The sequence below is a fragment of the Bos grunniens genome, chromosome 18 (assembly GCF_055505025.1).
Source record: "Bos grunniens cultivar Pamir isolate PY7600 chromosome 18, Bosgru_T2T1.0, whole genome shotgun sequence".
Classification (NCBI taxonomy): Eukaryota; Metazoa; Chordata; class Mammalia; order Artiodactyla; family Bovidae; genus Bos; species Bos grunniens.
This window is the reverse complement of record NC_141182.1, coordinates 63,906,227-63,926,876: the sequence shown is the minus strand read 5'-3', so window position 1 is coordinate 63,926,876 and position 20,650 is coordinate 63,906,227. Positions and strand designations below refer to the sequence as shown.

Here is a 20,650-nt window from a genome sequence, read left to right as displayed (position 1 = left end):
CACCCTGAACCCTCCTTCCTCCTCCCTCCCCATACCATCCCTCTGGGTCGTCCCAGTGCACTAGCCCCAAGCATCCAGTATCGTGCATTGAACACGTGGAATCTTAATGGACCAGGGATTGAACCCCTGTCTCCTGATCGGCAGGCAGACTCTTTACCACCCAGCCACCTGGGAGGTCCACCTTTCACCTTTTAAAAAGAGTTCCTTAAACATGAGGTAATTTCCCTTTTCCATTGCTTGCTATGTTATCTTCCTGGGATGTTTCTCCCCCGAAACTTTAAGCTTTTTATTTTGTATGGGGTATAGCTAGTTAACAATGTTATGATATTTTCAGGTGAACAGCAAAAGGACTCAGCCATACATATACATGTATCCATTCTCCCCCAAACTCCCCTCCCACCCAGGCTGCCTCCTAACACTGAGCAGAGTTCCCTGTGCTGTCAGTGGGTCTTCTTGGTTATCCATTTTGGATACAGCAGTGTGTGCATGTCCCTCCCCCCACCCGGCCCCCAGGGCAACCATAAGTCCGTCCTCTAAGTCTGTGAGTCTCTGTTTGGTAAGTCAGACCATCGGTATTATCTCTTTTCGTTCCACACACAAGGGATGTCACATGATCTTTCTCCTTCTCTCCCTGACTGACTCCACTCAGTAGGACGCTCTCTAGATCTGAACCCTCTTTCAAAGCAAGATGTCTTCCTTTGTAACAGTTGACTTGCAAGTCTATTTATAAATAAACACTCGAAACATTTTCTAATTGCTTTCATGCACATTTTTAATTCAATTCTTGCAATACCCCAGTAGGTGAGTCTGTGACACTGTTAACAGGACATATTCAAAGACATCTGGAAGCCAGGATTAGACGTGAGCTGTAATGTTCCTTACCATGGTGACCCCAATTCCATGAACTAATCTCTGTTGGACACACAACCTTCAGTATCTCCCAGGGGACTGTTTGCAGGTCATGCTCCATAGCATCTCCTGGAACTAACTGCGCCATCCCAGACTCAGAATGGCCCACAGACAAGGCAACCGATTCCCGATTTTCATCAGGAAAAAAAACCACAACTATATCCAGGGCAGGGGGCTGGGGTCACGAGATCAAACCATCCCTGCGGCCTGATCACAGAACTCATCTTTCCAGTCCTGGACCATCTTCAGGATGTCCTTGTTCACCACTGGGCCCTCCAGTCTTCTCATCATGTCCACTCCATTGCTTTGTTTCTTCTTCCTGTGAAAGATAAGAATCAGTGTATGCCTTTTTTTTTTTTTTTTTTTTTTGCAGTCCTGGAAAAATACATAAATCCTCTAGAATAGAACTTTAGCACCCAGGAGATGGATAAATGGAATACTGCCTGTCGGATCAGTAAACAAAGGATGTCACAGGCATCAGCGGTTGCAGGTACAGCCAAAGGTGAGCTGGTGAGCCCGGAGGGAACTCAGGAAGGAACAGCTGCCGTCCAGCAGCCATCAGACTGCACCCACTCCCCACGGTGAGCCCTGAGGAAACTCAGGACGTGAAAACAGGATCCTGGTCCCAGGGAGCTGAGGTGCACATCAAAAGAATGATTGCAGCGAGCCCAGAGTCTTCCAACTTCCCATACACATGCTAAGTCACGTCTGATTCTTTCTGAACCCATGGACTGTAGCCCATCATGCTCCTCCGTCCATGAGATTCTCCTGGCAAGAATACTGGAGTGGGTTGCCATTCCCTTCTCTGGGGATTTTCTCTACCCAGAGATCAAACTGGGGTTTCCTGCATTGCAGGCAGATTCTTTACCACTGAGCCACCTGGTAGACGAGGACATGCATACACTGCTATGTTTAAAATAGATAACTGGACTTCCCTGGTGGTGTCTAGCAGCTAGGACTCTGTGCTGCCAGTGCAGGGGGCCCAGGTTCAGTTTCTGGTCAGGGAACTAGATCCCACATGCCACAACTAAGATCCTGAGCAGCCAAATAAATAAATATTTAAAAAAATAAAATAGATAACCTACAGGACCTATTGTAAAAAAAAATTAAATAAAATTTTTAAATGCAAAAAAAAAAAAAAGAGCAGACGGAGTATCCGGGTCCACTTTCTCATCACAGACAAGCAGGAGTTGGGGTGTGGCAGCCCCATGAGGGAACTGTAGACCCCCAGCAAAGGGGTGCAGGATGTGGCCACCTCCGCCAGCAGCACCTCGGGCCCAGGGTCGCCCTCCCGACGAGGCGCCTTCCCTCCCAGGCCTGTGGCTGCCGCACCCGAAGCGGCGGGACGTACAGGACGACCTCGGGGCGGAGCACCCTCTTTAGGGCGGCGTCCTGCAAGAGCTTGGCGCCCTGGAGCCCGACGCCGTTTCCGCTGAGGTCCAGGTACCGCAGGGTCCGGTTGTGGAGGAGCACGGAGGTCAGGGCTGGGCAGCAGACGGAGGTGAACTGGCACTCCTCCAGCCTGCGGGAGGGAAACAGGCCGCGGCTGAGCGATGGCCAGCCGAGCTGTTCACAGCCCGGAAGGCATACTGTGGCCGGAATACCTCATTTACTTCTGAATAGTCTAATGCTTTCAAACTGTGGTGCTAGAGAAGGCTCTTGAGACTTCCTTGGGCAGAAAGGAGATCCAACCAGTCCATCCTAAAGGAAATCAGTCCTGAATACTCATTGGAAGGACTGATGCTGAAGCTCCAGTGCTTTGGCCACCTGATAAGGACAGCCAACTCATTGGAAAAGACCCTGATGCTGGGAAAGACTGAAGGCGGGAGAAGAAGGGGATGACAGAGGGTGAGCTGGTTGGATGGCATCACCGACTCAATGGGCATGAGTTTGAGCAAACTCTGGGAGTTGGTGATGGACAGGGAAGCCTGGCATGTTGCAGTCCATGGGGTTGCATGGAGTTGGACACAACTTAGTGACTCAACAACAGAAGTTTTACTTTCCTTTTAAAAATTTTATATTGGAGCATAGTTGGTTGACAATGTTGTGTTAGTTGTAGGTGTTCAGCCAAGAGATTCCCTTGTACATGTATATGTACCTTTTCTTTAAAAATTTTTCCCGTTTAGGTTATAGAGTGTTGAGCAGAGTTCTTCTGTGCTACACAGTAGGTCCTTGCTGGTTATCTGTTGTATATATAGTAGCAGTTTTAAAAAATTAAACTACTGTGTAGCACAGGGGACTCTGCTCCATGCTATGTGTTAGCCTGGTTAGGAGGGGAATTTGGGAGAGAATAGATACATGTATATCTATGTTACGGCCAAGTCCCTTCACTGTTCACCTGAAACTATCACAACATTGTTAATCAGCTATGCTGCTGCTGCTGCTGCTAAGTCGTGTCCGACTCTGTGCAACCCCATAGACGGCAGCCCACCAGGCTCCTCCGTCTCTGGGATTCTCCAGGCAAGAATACTGGAGTGGGTTGCCATTTCCTTCTCCAATGCATGAAAGTGAAAAGTGAAAGTGAAGTCACTCAGTCGTGTACGACTCTTAGGGACCCCATGGACTGTAGCCCACCAGGCTCCTCCATCCATGGGATTTTCCAGGCAAGAGTACTGAAGTGAGGTGCCATTGCCTTCTCTGGTTAATCAGCTATACCTTAATACAAAATAAAAAAGTTAAAAATAGATTACTTATTAAAAATATAGTTGATTTACAATGTTGTATTAATTTCTGCTGTACTGCAAAATGATTCAAATATACATATATATATATATATTTTCTTTTTTTTCACTTATGGTTACCTGGAAATGTATTCCATACTTGCAAATATACTTCACTCAACCTAGGAGATAAATCAATATTTAAATCCCAAGACTAAATTTCTGGAGTAAAAGAATTGTGACCTGCAGTGAATTCCCTTCGAGTAGTTAATTATCAACAAAAATGAAATCCATTATCAGGATTAATCCTAGGAATTTAAGATGTAACATAAAGTGATTTAAATGATCTAGACTTAAGTGATGTCACTTACATGTGGAATATAAGAAATCACACAAGTGAGTAAATATGCAAAACAAGAAAACTCACAGATATAGAAGACAAACTAGTGTTAACAAGGGGGAGATGGAAAAAAGGGAAAATTAACTAATTGAATTAAGACAGACAAACTATTAAGTATAAAATAAGTAAGTAACAAGGATGTATTGTACAACATGGGGAATTGTAGTCATCATTTTTATAATAATGTTTAATGGGGTAGACTCTGTAAAAATACTGAATCACTATACTGTATGCCTGAAACTAGTGTAATATGATAAGCAACTGTACTTCAAAAAAAAAAAAAAAAAAAACAAAAGCTCACATATCTGAGTGAAAAAAAGATCTAGACTTAGAACCCAGATCATACCAATAGTGAGCAGAAAATGCAGGTAGGAAAGAGGCAAAAAAAAAAAGAAAAAGTGTATATGCATAACTGAATCACTTTGCTGTGTGCCTGAAACTGACACAATATTGTTAATCAATTCCAGTACAAAATTTAAAATGAATAAAAAATAAGTCTAAAAAAGTTTCAACCTTTGTTACTGGAGAAGAGATGTTTTTAAATCTTTTCCAAACATCTGGAGTAGCCACTATAACAATTAAAAATAGGGTAGATCCTTTTAAGTCACTGACTAGTATGATGTTGGCATAGAGATGTGATAAGAGAAGAAAGAATTATATACAGAGAAAAGAGTCCCTAAGCATAAACACTGATTTCAGAAGACTCCATCTAAGGCTAAGGTATTAGTCTAAAACTAACACATTTTCTTTATGTTTCACTGAATGGAAGAATTTTTCCTGGAATGATGGTCCTTAAACCCTAGCATTCCTGGGAATCATGGGAGGTGTTTGTGAGACACAGGCTGTGCGGGGCCCACATGATCCAGCAACTCTACGTCTGGGTATGGACCCAAGAAATAGAAATGAGAATATCAGAGTTATCTGCACCTCATGTTCACAGCAGCACTGTTTACAACAGCCATGATATAGAGCAACCTAGATGCCCATCGCCAGATGAATGGATAAAGAAGGTGTGGTATGCACACACTGTGGAATACTACGCAGCCATGAAGAAGCAGCTGTGGCACGTTTACACAACAGCACACGTTGCAGCCACAAAGCAGAAGGAAACTCTGCCATTTGTGATGACTTGGGTGGACTTCGAGGGCATAATGCTCAATGAGATAAACCAGACACATGCAGGCAAATGATGCAAGAATTTGCCTTTCTAACAACTTCCCAGACAAAAACATTCATAGTGATAAAAAATCCACTTGCCGATGCAGGAGATGTAGGTTTGATCCCTGGGTCAGGAAGATCCCTGGGAAGAGGAAATTGCAACCCACTGCAGTATTCTTGCTGGAAAATCTCATGGACAGAGGAACCTGGCAGGCTACAGTCCATGGGGTTGCAAAGTCGGATGCTACTGAGCGACCACACACACACACACAGCCCCACAGCCCACAGGGTCACAGAGTCAGACACGACCGAGCGATTGAACAATATTTGAGGACTACACTCTGAGAACCACTGCTCTGAAGCTTCTAAGTCCTCTACCCAAATGGATGGCAAATCCCAGCAATGCAAAACACGTCCCCACATTCTACCCTGACAATTTTACAGACCCCAGGTCCCAAAGGAAGCAATGGGGACAGCTTACTCGAGAACCTGGAGGCCAGAGTCAGGGTTCAACAGGGGCTGACACAGCAGGACCACGCCGCTGTCCCTCAGCCTGTTAGCGCCAAGGTCCAGACTTCTCAGGGTTTTATTTTTATCAAGAGCAGATGCTATATCTTGACAGCACTCGGAGGTCAGGGCGCAGTTCCTCAGCCTGCAAAGAAACAGCCAACCAAACACCTTTAAGCTTCTTTTCTGCCTTTTGTATTTTTTTTGTACAACAGCTTTACCTAAATATAATAATTGATGCTTTCGAACTGTGGTGCTGGAGAAGACTCTTGAGGGTCCCCTGGACAGCAAGATCAAACCAGTCAATCCTAAAGGAAGCCACCCTGAATATTCATTGGGTGATGCTGAAGCTGAAGCTCCAATACTTCGACCACCTGATGTGAAGAGAAGACTCATTGTAAAAGACCCTGATGCTGGGAAAGACTGGGGGCAGGAGAAGGGGGCGACAGAGGATGAGGTGGTTGGATGGCATCATTGACTCAACGGACATGAGTTTGAGCAAGCTCCGGGAGACGGTGAAGGACAGGGAAGCCTAGCGTGCTGCAGTAGATGGGGTTGCAAAGAGTTGGACACTACTGAAGTGATTTAGCACACATGCACAGCATCTCTGAAAGGAATTTAGCATGATCTGGTGTTGGAACTGCCTCAAGCTAATAGCTCCTGCAGTGATGAAAAGACATCAGCATCTCTGACATCTCACAAAGCCGTGCCTCTGTGATTCCCCGCTGGGTCGCCCGGCACATACTCTGAGAACTCTGTCCCTAGCTAGTTTGCCCCTGAAACTGAAACCACTGCCATCCTCCTCTCTGTTACGCTTTCTTCCAGTATCCACACAAAGCCACGAGTGCAGTAGGCGCTTGATCAATCCGTGGCGTAAAGGAACATATAACATACACAGGGCAGTCTCTCCCCACCGCCCTATTCTTCCCCAGGGAGTTCCAGAGAGCACACCGCTAGTAAGTCTAGGGACTTACACCAGCCTCTGCAGAGGACACGGAAAGTGTTGCAAGATGTTCCAGAGCTGCTTCACCCCGTCATCCTGCAAGGCGTTTTCTGCCAGGCTCAGGTGGGTGAGACTCTGGTTACTCACGAGAGAAAAGGCAAGACTTTCGCAGGAAAGCGGCGTGAGGTCACAATTCTCCAGCCTGTGGGTGAGACACTCACAGTCGGGATGCAGTTTAATTTGTTCCCTTGACTGGGTTTCTCCTGGTCTCCTGCTGAGACTCAACGGTTTCCATCTGGGCTTCCGATCTAAAGGCAGACGTCTCCTCCCACTTCTGTGACCACCTCTTAGGGCTTCCCGGGTTTAAAGGAGAGGACTGGGGGTCGTGATGTGAGAAGGAATTGTGGATCAAGAAAACAGTTATAGAGAGGGATGAAGAGGGTAGAAAGCGACCAGCAGGGACTCTAAGAGTGAAGACATTTATGGAGATGACGTGGGAAGAGACAACATCTCAGAAAGTTACAGAAAGATGGAAAGGTGCCCTGAAGACGTAAGGCAGGCCTTGGTGTTAGAGAAGCTAAGATGCAGCGGCTCCCTTGGAGGTCCGGTGGTTACGGCCCGGCGCTTCCACTGCAAGGGCACGGGTTTGATCCTGGGTGGGGGAACTAACCTCCCACATGCCATGTAGCCAAAAGCAGACGAAGAAAACAGCTAAGGTGGAGAGGATGGTTCTGAAAGCGTTTTCATCCACAGCGAGGGAGGGCAGATGTAAATAAGAAAGTGTCTGCTGCTGGGACTTCTCTGGTGGTCTGGTGGCTAAGCCTGCACGGCCCCAGTGCAGAGGCTCAGGTTCGATCCCCAGTCAGGGAGGTCAGTCCCACGTGCTGCAGCTAAGACCGGCTCAGCCAAATAAATAAAATAAATTAAACGTTAAGAAAATAAAATGGAGGAAAGAAAGTACCTAATGTCATCACTCGGTGTGGTGACAGCTGATCACTGGACTTAGCGTGGTGATCGTTCTGTGAGTTAGAAAGTACCAGGTCACTGGAAACTCACTAAGGTTGTGAGTCAGTTATACTTCAGTTAAAAAATAATCTAGTGCTTGAGTTACACATAAACAGCAGCATGTCATTTTCTCCTCAACAGATGGGCCAAAGCTGTAACAGTAACAAGAGTCTGATGAGAATTTGGTGCGGGCGGATTTTCACACACACCGCAGGTGGGACTGCAAATTGGTACGTGTGGTCTGGAAATGAGCCTGGTAATCCTGAAGATAAGCACTCTCCGTGACATGGCAGTTCTACGTGTGTGTGTGTGTGTGTGTGTGTGTGTGTGTGTGTGAACAGCTCAGGCCTCAGCGGCAGATAAGACAGACACTTAAACTGTTGCGTGTTCATACATGTTACCACCCAGCACCAAAAAGGAACAGCCTGTAGAAACAATGAAACACAGAAGACGTCAGTTGACTGGGAAAAGCACACACGGCTGATGAGGCCGCTCGAGAGCCCGAGGGCCTGCAGACCCGTGCTCCGGGTCGGGGTCCATGTGCGGCCGTGTTGCGGCAAACACAGGTAGGGAGCCTGAGCCCACCTCCAGATGGGACGCGGGTCCCGGGGCCGGGGTCACCTGTGAGGAGGGAAGATGGTGCCGGCGAGGTTCCAGTGCGAAGAGGGGCTGACGACGCGCCAGGATGACTATGCTTCTACCTCCCGGGACAGCAGGTGCGGACACGTGCTGGGTGAGAGCCCTGTCTGTCTCTGTCTCGCCCTCTCCCTGCCTCCTCGTCTGTCTCCCTGTCTGTCTCTCCGTCTCTGTCTGTCGGTGTCTCTCTCTGTGTGTCTTTCCCTGTCTCTGCCTGTCTCTCTCTCTGTCTCCCTGTCTGTCTCTCCATCTGTCTCTGTCTCTCTCTGTCTGTGTCTGTCTGTCTCTGTCTGTCCGTCTCTCTGTCTGTCTATCTGTCTCTCTCTCTGTCTCAACCCTTCACTGTTCCTCCCACATCATTAACAATCACAAGACTTTGCTTTGTTCCGTGATGCACTCTCCCCCCTCTTCTGTTTTCCTCCGTCTACCGACCGTCTCAGGCACAGCACGGCACCCAGTAAGACTCACGACAGCCTCTCCAGCTGGGGCGCCAGCACCGGGGGACACTCATCGCCCCTCTCCAGGGAGCCACGTCTCAGCATCAGGGTCTTCAGGTGGATGTTCCTCTTGAGACTCCTGGTGAGGTCAGCCCCGTTGGTGGGGTCAAACGGGCAACCTTCCAGCCTGCGGGGAGTCACAGGGACAGCAGCCCTGAGCTCCCGGGGGTGTGGTGCCCCCAGCCACCCGACCTCGCATCCTCCTCGGCCCTCGTCCCTCCCCGAGAGCCGCGGGAGGGGGCTTCCATCCTCCCCGGGTGAACCCGCATCCATTCAGCATCTGAACTGCACATCACCAACGGAAAACGGGCTTCCCTGCTGGCTCAGCTGGTAACGAATGCACTGCAATGCGGGAGACCCCGGTTCAATTTCTGGGTTGGGAAGATCCGCTGGAGAAGAGAAAGGCTACCCACTCCAGGATTCTGGCCTGGAGAATCCCATGGACTGTGTAGTCCATGGGGTCACCAAGGATCAGACATGACTGAGTGACTTTCACTAGTACAATAAAAAACAACACACGCGGGGCTGTGACGAACTGGCGTGGGGTAACCGTGGGGCTCTAATCCCAGACAGGGACTCCGCCTGCCCTCGAGCACACCTTCTTTCCACGCTTATCTGCCAAACCACCTTCAGGATGAAGAAACAGCGGACAGAGTAGGGGCTGCAGGTGGGGGGCGGGGTGGAGGAAATGATGGTTTAAGGGCACAACCCCCCAGTTATAAGGTGACTGAACTCTGGAGATCACTGGTCCAATCTGCTGATGGTGATTAACTCGAGGGCCGTGTGCACGGACGTGGCTAACAGAGCTGATCTCAAGGGTTTAAACGGCGGCTTGTGAGCCGGCCAAGGGGTTAATTAGCCTGACGGTGGTGAGCGGTTCACAGTGCGTGCATGCATGAGACCATCATCTTAAAAAAGAAGCTGAGTGAACGGTCACAAACAGGAATGAAAGGCTGTCATTTGCAGCAACAGAGATGGATCCAGAGATGATCATACTGTGTGAAGTGAGTCAAACACAGACATTTTGGTATCACTTGTATGTGGAATCTGAAGCATAACATGAAAGAATTTATTTACAGAAGAGAAACAGACTCACAAACATAGGAGACAAAGTCACAGTTACTAAAGGGGAAAGGGATGGGGAGAGGCAGAGATCAGGAGTCCGGGATGAACAGGTCTATGTTCAGGACAGATTATGTCCAGAATCGACCGCGTTGCTGTACAGCAGAAGCAAAGACAACATTGTAAAGCAACTAGAGTCCAATTAAACAATAAAGTAGATGAAGCAACAAGGGTTTCCTCTATAGCACAGGAAACTGTAGGGCTTCCCAGGTTAAGGACCCGCCTGCCATTGCAGGAGACACCAGTTCCATCCCTGGGTCGGGAAGAACCCCTGGAGGAGGGCCCGGCAATCCACTCTAGTATTCTTGCCTGGAGAATCCCCCTGGACAGAGGAGCCTGGTGGGCTACAGTCCATGGTGTCGCACAGAGTTGGACAGGACTGAAGCAACTTAGCACAGCACAGCATAGCCCAGGGAACTATCTTCAATATCTCACAATAACCTATAATGGAAAAGAATCTGAAAAAAAAATCTATCTGCAGAACGGAATCGCTGTGCTGTACACCTGAAGCTAACACGATATTGTAAATCGATGACACTTTGATAAGAGAAGAAAGCTGGGTGAAACGAGCAGCAACTGCACACAGTGAGACGTCAGCCAGACTGAGCCTGCGACCAGTGCCCTGGGTGCCGGCGTCCTGTCCCCGCCGCGCCTCGGGCCTCACCTGAGAAACTGCAGAAAACACCATGGGTGTTTCAGGGTGTTGCAGAGAGCATCTATCACTTGGCATCCCACTTCTGTGTCTTGTATTTCCAAGTGTCTCAGGTACTGGTTTTCCACCAAAACTCTGATGATGCCTTCACTCACCACGAGGGAGCCCACACGCTTAAAGCTGAGGAAGCAAGCGGTGTCAGTTATCACAGCGTCCTACGAGCCCATCAACCCTGAACACTCTCTGGAAGGATGGATGCTGAAGCTGAAGCTCCAGTACTTTGGCCCCCTGATGTGAAGACCTGACTCCTTGGAAAAGAACCTGATGCTGGGAAAGAGAAAAGGCGGGAGGAGAAGGGGGAGACAGAGGATGAGATGGCTGGATGGCATCACTGACTCGATGGACATGAGTTTGAGCAAGCTCTGGGAGATGGTGAAGGACAGGGAAGCCCGGCGTGCTGCGGTCCATGGAGTCGCTAAGAGTTGGACATGACTGAGCGGCCGACACTGAGGTCAGGCTGACTGGCACTCACATCAGTTTCCGGAGGTTACAGTGGGGATGCCTCAGTGCTGCGGCAAGAGTCTCCACGGCCTCTGTGTCCATCACACTGTCTCTCACAGTCAGGACTTCCAAACTCTCGTGTGTCTTAAACACAGAGCAGAAGTCTTGCCACCAGAGAGAACGCAAGTCACTGCCTTCTGGTCTGTGTGGGAGTAAAAAAAAAAAAAAAGAAAAAATAGCTCATCATTAGCTATTAAGCTCGAGAAAACCTACCAGCAAACCCAGGACTTGCTTATGATCGTGGATCCCTTTGGGGCTTTCCTGAGATGCCCTCATTTAGAAAGTGGCCCAGGGGACTTGCCTGGTGGCCCAGTGATTAAGAATCTGCCTCGAAATGCAGGGGGTGTGGGTTTCATCCTTGGTGGGAACTAAGCTCCCACATGCCTGCAGAGCAGCAAACCCCCGCGTTACAGCTACTGAGCCCAGGAGGCACAGCTGAAGTGTCTGTGCTGCGAGGGGAGATCCCACATGATGCAAGGAGGGAGCGGCTGCCGCCACCCAGACCCCACGCAGCCAAATACATACTTAAAAAATAAATACAGAGTCGCCCAGCAGAACTGCTCTGAGACTTCTCATTCTATTCCAGGGAGATTTGTGGCCCCACTTACAGTTTAACATGACTGAGGGAGAGAGAGAGCTGCGCTGTGATCAGTCAGGATTTATATGCGGGCAGGTATTAGGTCGCCAGATAGAAACCGTATTCTTACTGTGTGCCTATGAAATTGTCATTAAGGAGAAACGCCTTGAAGTAAGTCAGGGAAGGAGAAGTATCATATGACACCCCTCGTATGTGGGATCTAGAGAGAAATCATGCAAATGAACTTATGAAACAGAAAGAGACTGAACTTATTCAGAGAATGAACTTATGGTCCATTTTAGTCACTCAGTCGTGTCTGACTCTTTGGGAACTTATGGTTAGCAAGGGGGAAGGATGGGGGGAAGGGATGGTTAGGGAATTTGGGATGGACATGCACACGCTGCTATTAAAATGGAGAACCAACAAGGACCTTCTGTAGACACAGGGAACTCTGCTCAGGGCTGTGTGGGAGCCTGGATGGGAGGGGGCTTGGGGGAGCATGGACACGTGTACATGTAGGGCTGAGTCCCTTCGCTGTTCACCAGAAACTATTGTGGCATTGTTAATTGGCTCTACTGGCTCTACCACACATAAAGTAAAAATTTTAAAAAGGAAGAAAAAAACTCTATAAAGGAACAGAATAAGGGGAAAGTATCATTATTACTATTAGGGCATGGTGAGCACAGAGTCTAAAGTCTCTCCCAACAGCAGCGTGTTCAGTGGTTTGGCTCCAGTCTTCACCTTCACTCTTCCCCATCACAGACCCCACTGGACAGCATGTGCCTGGAGACTGAAAACATTACAGTGTGTACAGAATGAGGGGGACAGACGGGAGCCCCACAGAATGAGGGGGACAGACGGGGAGCCCCACAGAATGAGGGGGACAGACGGGGGAGCCCCAGAGAGTGAGGAGCACAGACGGGGGAGCCCCACAGAATGAGGGGAACAGACGGGAGCCCCACAGAATGAGGGGGACAGACGGGGGAGCCCACAGAATGAGGGGGACAGACGGGGAGCCCCAGAGAGTGAGGAGCACAGACGGGGGAGCCCCACAGAGTGAGGGGGACAGATGGGGGAGCCCCACAGAATGAGGGGGACAGACGGGGGAGCCCACAGAATGAGGGGGACAGACGGGGAGCCCCAGAGAGTGAGGAGCACAGACGGGGGAGCCCCACAGAGTGAGGGGGACAGACGGGAGAGCCCCAGAGAGTGAGGAGCACAGACGGGGGAGCCCCACAGAGTGAGGGGGACAGATGGGGGAGCCCCACAGAATGAGGGGGACAGATGGGGGAGCCCCACAGAATGAGGGGGACAGACGGGGGAGCCCCAGAGAGTGAGGAGCACAGACGGGGGAGCCCCACAGAGTGAGGGGGACAGATGGGGGAGCCCCACAGAATGAGGGGGACAGATGGGGGAGCCCCACAGAATGAGGGGGACAGACGGGGGAGCCCCAGAGAGTGAGAAGCACAGACGGGGGAGCCCCACAGAGTGAGGGGGACAGACGGGGGAGCCCCACAGAGTGAGGGGGACAGACAGGGGGAGCCCCACAGAGTGAGGGGGACAGATGGGGGAGCCCCACAGAATGAGGGGGACAGACGGGGGAGCCCCAGAGAGTGAGGAGCACAGATAGGGGAGCCCCACAGAGTGAGGGGGACAGATGGGGGAGCCCCACAGAATGAGGGGGACAGACGGGGAGCCCCAGAGAGTGAGGAGCACAGACGGGGGAGCCCCACAGAGTGAGGGGGACAGACGGGGGAGCCCCAGAGAGTGAGGAGCACAGACGGGGGAGCCCCACAGAGTGAGGGGGACAGATGAGGGAGCCCCACAGAATGAGGGGGACAGATGGGGGAGCCCCACAGAATGAGGGGGACAGACGGGGGAGCCCCAGAGAGTGAGGGGGACAGATGGGGGAGCCCCACAGAATGAGGGGGACAGACGGGGGAGCCCCAGAGAGTGAGGAGCACAGACGGGGGAGCCCCACAGAGTGAGGGGGACAGATGGGGGAGCCCCACAGAATGAGGGGGACAGACGGGGGAGCCCCACAGAGTGAGGGGGACAGACGGGGGAGCCCCACAGAGTGAGGGGGACAGACGGGGGGAGCCCCACAGAATGAAGCTGACAGACGGGAGGGAGCCCCACAGAATGAAGGGGTGACAGATGGGAGGGAGCCCCAGGTGCGTGGTGGGGAGGGCACTCAGCATAGCAGGAAGGAAGGTGAACTGTGCATCTTGCTTTTTTGTTCCAGGATTTTCTTGGTTTTAGTGGAACCCAGCAACCCCAGGCATAGTGTCTGTCCTGTTATTTTCCCCCAGCTTAGGAGTTACTTTCTTTTCCATTTTATGCTTTTCCACCAGCAGTTTGGGGCTTCCTTGGTGGGTCAGCTGTAAAGAACCTGCCTGCCAGTGCAGGAGATGTAAGAGACATGGGTTCGATCCCTGGGTCAGGAAGACCCTCTGGAGAAGGACATGGCAACCCACTCCAGTGTTTTCCCCAGAGAATCCCATGGACAGAGGAGCCTGGCGGGCTACAGTCCGTGGGGTTGCAAAGAATCAGACACGACTTAGCAACTAAACAATGATGGGAGGTTTAGAATGTCACACACTCTTAGACACGTGGGTCAGTGAAACTGTACCAAATGTTCACGACAACCCCCAGCCGAGACATAAACGCTGGTTTCCTGCTTGTGTTTTCAACGAAGCCATATTGTTTCAAGCAGAATTACTCGGAATATGACTAAACACATGCTCTGCAACATTTAACCCAGGACTTCCTTTAGTTGCATGAGAGAGAAAAAAAATACACGAAGTTTCTCTAGTTCACTGACGGTCTCTGGGGTTCAGATAATGAAGTCACCATTGAGCCCACCACTACCAATTCTTTTTTTTTGTTAAACTGGAACGGCCTGTTTATAAGACAAACTCCCATGCACAAGGGATCAACTCACAACAGGCGGTCACCCTTGATGCCCAGGAGATGCTAGACAAGGCTCCCCAACAGGACCCCGAATCCCACCGAAGGAGAGATTTGAGCACTTACTGGGGGGAAGGAAGAGGGCCTGGTGAGAGGCTGGTGGCTTTGGCGACGGCCCAGGAGATGGTCACTTCTAACTCCCGCAGCTGTCGGCAGAACTTGAGGCAGAAAGCGGAGACCTGCAGGTCTCTGATCTTGCTGATGACCAGCAGAGCCTTACGGTGGTTGTGGAGGATCTGACCCACGAAGACCTCCTCCCGGATCTCGTGCAGACAGTAGAACAGCTGGGGGAGCCCGTGCTGCGGAGTCAGGGGGTCACCGTCGGGCGGCATGGTGGCGACCTTCAGCAGCTTCCTCTTGTTCCCCAGGGACACCTTGCACCCAAACAGCTGCTCCACGGCAAGGGCGCACGTGTCATTCAACAGCCCAAACAGGAACAGCGCCATCCCGGCCAGGTGGTTTTTCCTTCTCCCGGGATGAGCGAGCAGCTGAAAGATGCGGAAGCGATCCAACACTTGGAAATTCCTGAGCCTCTGCGGGAAGCAGAGGACGAACAGCAGGGCGGCAAAGAACTCCTGGAAGCTCGGGTGGGCGAAGGCGATGAGGTCCCCGCCAGCCACCGCCCTCCGGAGGACCCTCACCCCGAGAAACACCTCGACGTCCCTGTCGTCCAGTCTGGCCAGCTTGAGGTCCATCTCACTGAACACCCACTGGTTCTTCCACATGCCCTCCACAGCCAAGGAGCACAGGCGTTTCAACTGCTCCTGGGGGGTCTCGCCGACGACATGCCTCACCCTGGTTGGCAACAGGCTGGAGAGGTAGTGGATGAACACGGCCGTGGCATTGGGGAATGCCCGCGGCAGGCTGCTTCCTCTCTCCATCTGTTGCTTCAGACAAGAGCAGACCAGCCAGCAGATGACGGGGACTCGGCACATGGAGAAGAGGACCGCGTTGCCCATGGCAAAACGCAAGGCTGCGTCGGCATCGCGCCTGTTTTTGAAGTACGACCTGAAGTACCTGGATCTCTCAGGCGCACTGAAGCCCATCAGGGTGATCAGAGAGGGGCTGTTCAGAAAGGGGCTCACGGTCTTCCACAAGCTGAACCTCAGGAAGACGATGATCGTGGCATCAGGGAGCATCCTTTTGCTCAACAGACTGGTCAGGAGGACGGAGCCTGGCATCTTCTGGCTCCAGTCTTCACTCAGGTCCTCCCGTCTGTCTATGAGGGTCAAGGTTAGTTCCTCGAAGCCATCCAGCAGGAGGAGGAGGTGTTCTGGGTGGGAGAGGATCCTAGACGCGAGAGCTGGAGACCCGGACAACTTGCAGGCGATCAGCTCGGAGAAGCTCTGCTCCTCCGGCCGGTCCATCTCCTGGCAGTGGAGGTAGAAAGCGAGCCAGCCCTTGTGGGCATAGAACTTGTTCTCTGCCCACTGCTGCATCACTTTTTTGGCCATGGTGGTTTTCCCGACGCCAGCGTCTCCCTGAAGGACCACGGTCTTGGGCTGTCTTCCTTGGGGCTTTCTGGGGAGAAGAAGACACTGCAGGAGTGTGTCTTCTCTGCAGGGCTCTTGGTAAAAGAAGTCCACGTTGTTCCCAGGCCAAGATGTCCTGTCCCACAGGGTTGAGTGCTCACTCATCACACGTGCCTTGTACTCCCGAATTTTATCTGCAGGAACGAGGCAGGGGAGACACAGGGTCCAGCATCAGCTGTTCGTGAGAACTAACCGATCAACCAGAGAACGAGCCTCCGTGTCTACCGTAGGCTCTGGGACACAGGTGCACTGATGAGGCACTTGTCCTGCAAGCCCTGGTGTTCCAGGGGCTAAGGCTCAACCCTCCCAATGCAGGGGGCGCAGGCTGTGTCCCTGGTCAGGGAACTAGACCCCACATGCCGCAACTAAGACCTGGCACAGCCAAAAATAAATAAAAAAAAAAAATACGAAGAAAAAAAAAGACTGAATCCAACCGAGAGAGAGAAGGATGGTGGCTGGACTTCCTTCTGAGATGAGTTCACAAGCGCTCCTTTATCTGAAGTTCTGATTCACAGAAGGGACACTGGGCACACCCGTTTGCAGTGCCCCCCACCTCAGGAAGCCAGCATCTCATCCCAACCCACCGCCTCTTGTCTGCCAGGGTCTACACAGGGCCAGCACGTACCAGACTCATCTTCCTCCAAAGTCAGCTCCCTCTTTCTCAGGCTCAAGGCCTCTGGTTCCAAGTTAGGTAAAATTTCTGGAACAGACCAAAAAAACAAAAAGGAGGCTGCCTCATAGGCATGACAAGATGGACAGAAAGACAGAGCCACCCAGAGGCAACAGGGCCTTTAAGGAGAGTGGCGGCCAGGCCATCCACAAGTCTCATCCTCTCATCTCCTTGGCGCAGGGAGAGGAAAATACCTGGGCTTCCATCACCATGTTGGGAGGTGAGAATGGTGCAGAGGCAGACGGTACCGGGAAGGGTGTCTGTGTGTGTGTATTCAGTCGCTTAGTCGTAATGTAAAGCCAATGTCAAAAGGGTGGGGAGGGGAGGGAAGTTCTAGAATAAAAGTGTTTTAAAAGCTGTAATGCGTGCATGCTAAGTCGCTTCAGTCGTGTCTGACTCTTTGTGACCCCATGGACTGTAGCCTGCCAGGATCCTCTGTCCATGGGATTCTCCAGCCAGGAATACTGGAGCAGGTTGCCATTTCCTTCTCCAGGGGATCTTCCTGACCCAGGGATTGAACTCGTGTCTCTTACATTGCAGGCGACTTCTCTACCACGGAGCCGCCAGGGAAGCCCGTACATGTGTGTGTATGTCTGTGTGTACACACACACACACATATACACTCCACTTCTTTCCCTTGTTCAGCTGGCCCACAGGAGCGGCTGAGAAAGTGCTGAGTTCTCCAGCCCCCAAGCCCACCTCCAGCTCTGTTCTAGATCCCCTCTCACCGTTCAGCTCCCTCTGCGTCTGAAGACACAGCTCTGTCTGGTTCATCTTGGCGAAGACGTCACGAGCCATCTCCCAGGCGCGTTGTCCCGGGAAGTACTCGGTGAGCAGATGAACCAGCTCCCCGCAGCGGGCTGACTTCAGCTGGTCCCAGGTGAGCGGGCTGCAGCCGGGTCTGGGGTTCTCCTCCACCAAAAGCTGCTTGAACCTTTGTAGATGCTCCGCGCTTACAGAAAGCATGAAAGGCATGACTCCGTTTCTGAAGGGGAGGGTGGAGGAGGAGGAGGACTCCAGCGAGGGAGGGGAGACACCAGAGGGGGACAGAGGGGAGGACGGGCAGGAGGAGGGGTCAGAGTTCAAGTTCATGTCGCCCATGGTCACTCAGGGTTGGGAACTGCAGCACCAGCGGGCAGAGGGGACCAGCTGGAAGAGAAGACAGAGGCAGCCTGTGGAGACATGAGGTTACAGAATGTGAGAGCACCATCCCGGGGAGGAGGTTTATTTAGACTTGATGGAGCCTGGCGGCTTCCCTGGTGGTCCAGACCTAAAGAACCCGCCTGCAGTGCAGGAGACCTGGGTTCCATCCCTGGGCAGGGAAGAGCCTCTGGAGGAGGAAATGGCAACCCGCTCCAGTGTCCTTGCCTGGAGAATCCCATGGACAGAGGAGCCTGGCGGGCTGCAGTCCACGGGGTCACGAAAAGGTGCGATATGACTGAGTGACGAACACTGTAACCGGTGAAGCCTGTCACGTGCTGGATTTTCTCTTTCCCTCCCTTCCTGGGAAACTCTCTGTCCTGTGGAAAGACCTGGGGTCCATCCGGTGCTGGGGCTCAGCATTTAGACTCAAATCCACTCTGGCGTTTATTCTTTTCTCACCTTTGATGGCGGGAATCTTATCATAGCTGCCGGGCATGGTTCTCAGAGAGACACCCCCAGAGGTACATTTAAGACAGCGCCTGGCACATCAAAGCTTCTGAGAAGGACTCGGGCTTCCTTCTATACCATGGTTATTTTAAAGACTCACAATAAAAAAAAAAAAAAAAAAAAACAAGCTAATGTCAAAAGGGTGGGGAGGGGAGGGAAGTTCTAAAATAAAAGTGTTTCAAAAGCCGTAATGCGTGCTTGCTAAGTCGTTTCAGTCCTGTTTGACTCTTTGCAACCCTGTGGACTGTAGCCCGCCAGGCTCCTCTGTCCATGGGATTCTCCAGGCAAGAATACTGGACTGGGTTGCCATTTCCTTCTCCAGGGCATCTTCCCAACCCAGGGATCGAACCTGCGTCTCTTACGTCTCCTGAATTGGCAGGCAGGCTCTTTACATCAGTGCCACCTGGGAAGCTCAAACCCTGTAATAAGCGGATGCAATTTGTGCTCCTAGTTTAAATAAGACAGCTGTAGGAGATATTCTTAGGACAGCTGGGGAAGTTTGAATATGGATTTGATAATATATGGTATTAAAGAATTAATGTAAATATTTTTTAAAAGGTATGTATGTTATTCCCTGCTACCTATCTTCTCCACATCACATCCTTCTTCCACCCGCTTGCACCGGATTTATTGTGTGTGAAGAGCGGAATGTGGAGGAAGAGAGAATGAAGTCTTTATCAGGAGGGGCTTGAGTCTCGGTCTACTTATGCTCACATCCTATTGCTTCTCCGAGTTTTTTTGTTTTTTAAGATTTTGGGATGTGGACCATTTTTAAAGTCTTTATTGAGTTTGTTACCATAATGCTTCTGTTCCATGTTTTGGATTTTTGGCCACAAGGCACGTGGGATCTTAGCCCCCTGACCAGGATGGAACCCGCCCCCTCCCGCCCCCGCACCGGGAGGTGGGGTCTCAACCGCTGGATCACCAGGGGAGCCCGTCTCTGAGTCATCTTTCCTTATCCTCCTTCAGCGCTCATCCCCTCATCCGGGAACTTCCCGGTTGCTTAAGTCATCCTGTGCTGGGCGCTGACTCAAAGTTCTCTCTCTTTCCCTTTGCAGCAGTGGTTGTGGATAATTGCAAGCTCCCTGTGGATAAGAACCACCTCCACTCTTGATTCCGTTATTCTGCTGTTTGAGCAAAAAGAAGAAGCCTAGGTTAAGAAAAAGGGAAGGTCTTCAATATAACAACCGAACTTCACACCTCGAGGAACTAGAAAGAGAAGCGTGAATGCACGGGTCTGATCCAGTAACTGTGGGAAAGTGCCGTGGAAGACTAGGACGTAGAAAAGGAAAACAACCCACTCACCCCGAAGGGAGCTAGGCTTCCTGGCTCCTTCCTGTCACAGACATCTCCCAAAGCAGAAAGAGAAGGCGCTGGGCCGGCCCGCCGTCCACCTTTATAAGCTCTGGGCACCGCTCAGCTTCCGCCCTCGTTTCCCATTGGCTGCGGCTGGCACGTTGCCGCCTCCTCACCGCACAAGCTGGAAAGCATTTAGCATTCTGAGTGGGAGGGCCTGGGCTGCAAGGCTTATCCTCACGGGTGCTCCCATTTGGGAAGGACCTGCGCCCCTGCCTCTTCGATTCAGCAGAACAAGCAACTTTAGAAAATGACAGGTTTGGGGAGTTCCCCCGGACTCGTAGAGGGCAAAACGCCTGTCCTCAGCACAAAGATGCTGCATCCAGCGGTAAACCTCTAGAGCCATTAACCGGATGATCTTGTTCCCATGACCATCACCCCTATTTGGAATGTAATTTCACTGAGCAAAAGGAAGGTTTTGGCATCAGCAGGTCCTAATGTGGGTCTCCCCAAAACAGACCCTCTCAGAGGGAGACCCAGAGACAGAGCATGTCAGAATATCACACACACATCTTGGTCATAGCTTTTCCACAAAATCTGTTGGGTTTTCCAATATGTAATCAAGAATCTGCATATACAGTTTTACCTGTTCTTTTCCAGGCCTTACGCCTTGCTCTAATTGCTTCCTCATTGCTAAATTTAAAACTAATTACAATTGCCCATTGCCTGGATCCTCAGCCTATTAAAGGTGGAAGGCGGGGCACATTGTGGGTTATTCTCAAATATCCTTTGGTATTGATTTCTAACATAATTCCACAGTGACAAGAGAACAGACTTTGTATGCTTTCAAAACCTTTAGACCGTGACATTTTTTTTCACCTGGTTTACATTCCTGGGTATGTTCA

At 51.1% G+C, this 20,650-nt stretch overlaps 1 protein-coding gene across 7 annotated transcripts; it reads right to left on the bottom strand.

The window, feature by feature from the left end:
- Positions 1-746: 746 nt before the first annotated feature.
- NLRP8 (NLR family pyrin domain containing 8) lies at positions 747-19,911 on the bottom strand. Of its 7 annotated transcripts, none has more exons than XM_086354702.1 (11): positions 19,755-19,911; positions 17,528-17,971; positions 16,755-16,829; positions 14,664-16,263; positions 11,022-11,192; positions 10,502-10,669; positions 8,687-8,842; positions 6,609-6,779; positions 5,609-5,779; positions 2,261-2,431; positions 747-1,228 (listed from the first exon to the last, which is right to left on the bottom strand). In XM_086354702.1, the coding sequence occupies exons 2-11, from the start codon at positions 17,898-17,900 to the stop codon at positions 1,099-1,101; spliced, it is 3,186 nt and encodes a 1,061-aa protein (XP_086210828.1). In that variant the 5' UTR covers positions 17,901-17,971; positions 19,755-19,911; the 3' UTR covers positions 747-1,098. The 7 variants fall into 7 exon arrangements, with proteins under 7 accessions (XP_086210828.1, XP_086210830.1, XP_086210829.1 ...); XM_086354704.1 differs by having other exon boundaries at positions 2,269-2,431; XM_086354703.1 differs by having other exon boundaries at positions 17,528-17,948; positions 19,755-19,890.
- Positions 19,912-20,650: the final 739 nt, after the last annotated feature.

Coding starts and splice junctions, on each gene's coding strand:
- NLRP8 (XM_086354702.1), bottom strand. CDS start 17,900: ATGGGCGACATGAACTTGAACTCTGACCCCTCCTCCTGCCCGTCCTCC. Junction 16,830..17,527: donor GACGCAGAGGGAGCTGAACG/GTGAGAGGGGAT, acceptor GGTCTGTTCCAG/AAATTTTACCTAACTTGGAA. Junction 11,193..14,663: donor GGCCCTCTTCCTTCCCCCCA/GTAAGTGCTCAA, acceptor ACTCCCACACAG/ACCAGAAGGCAGTGACTTGC.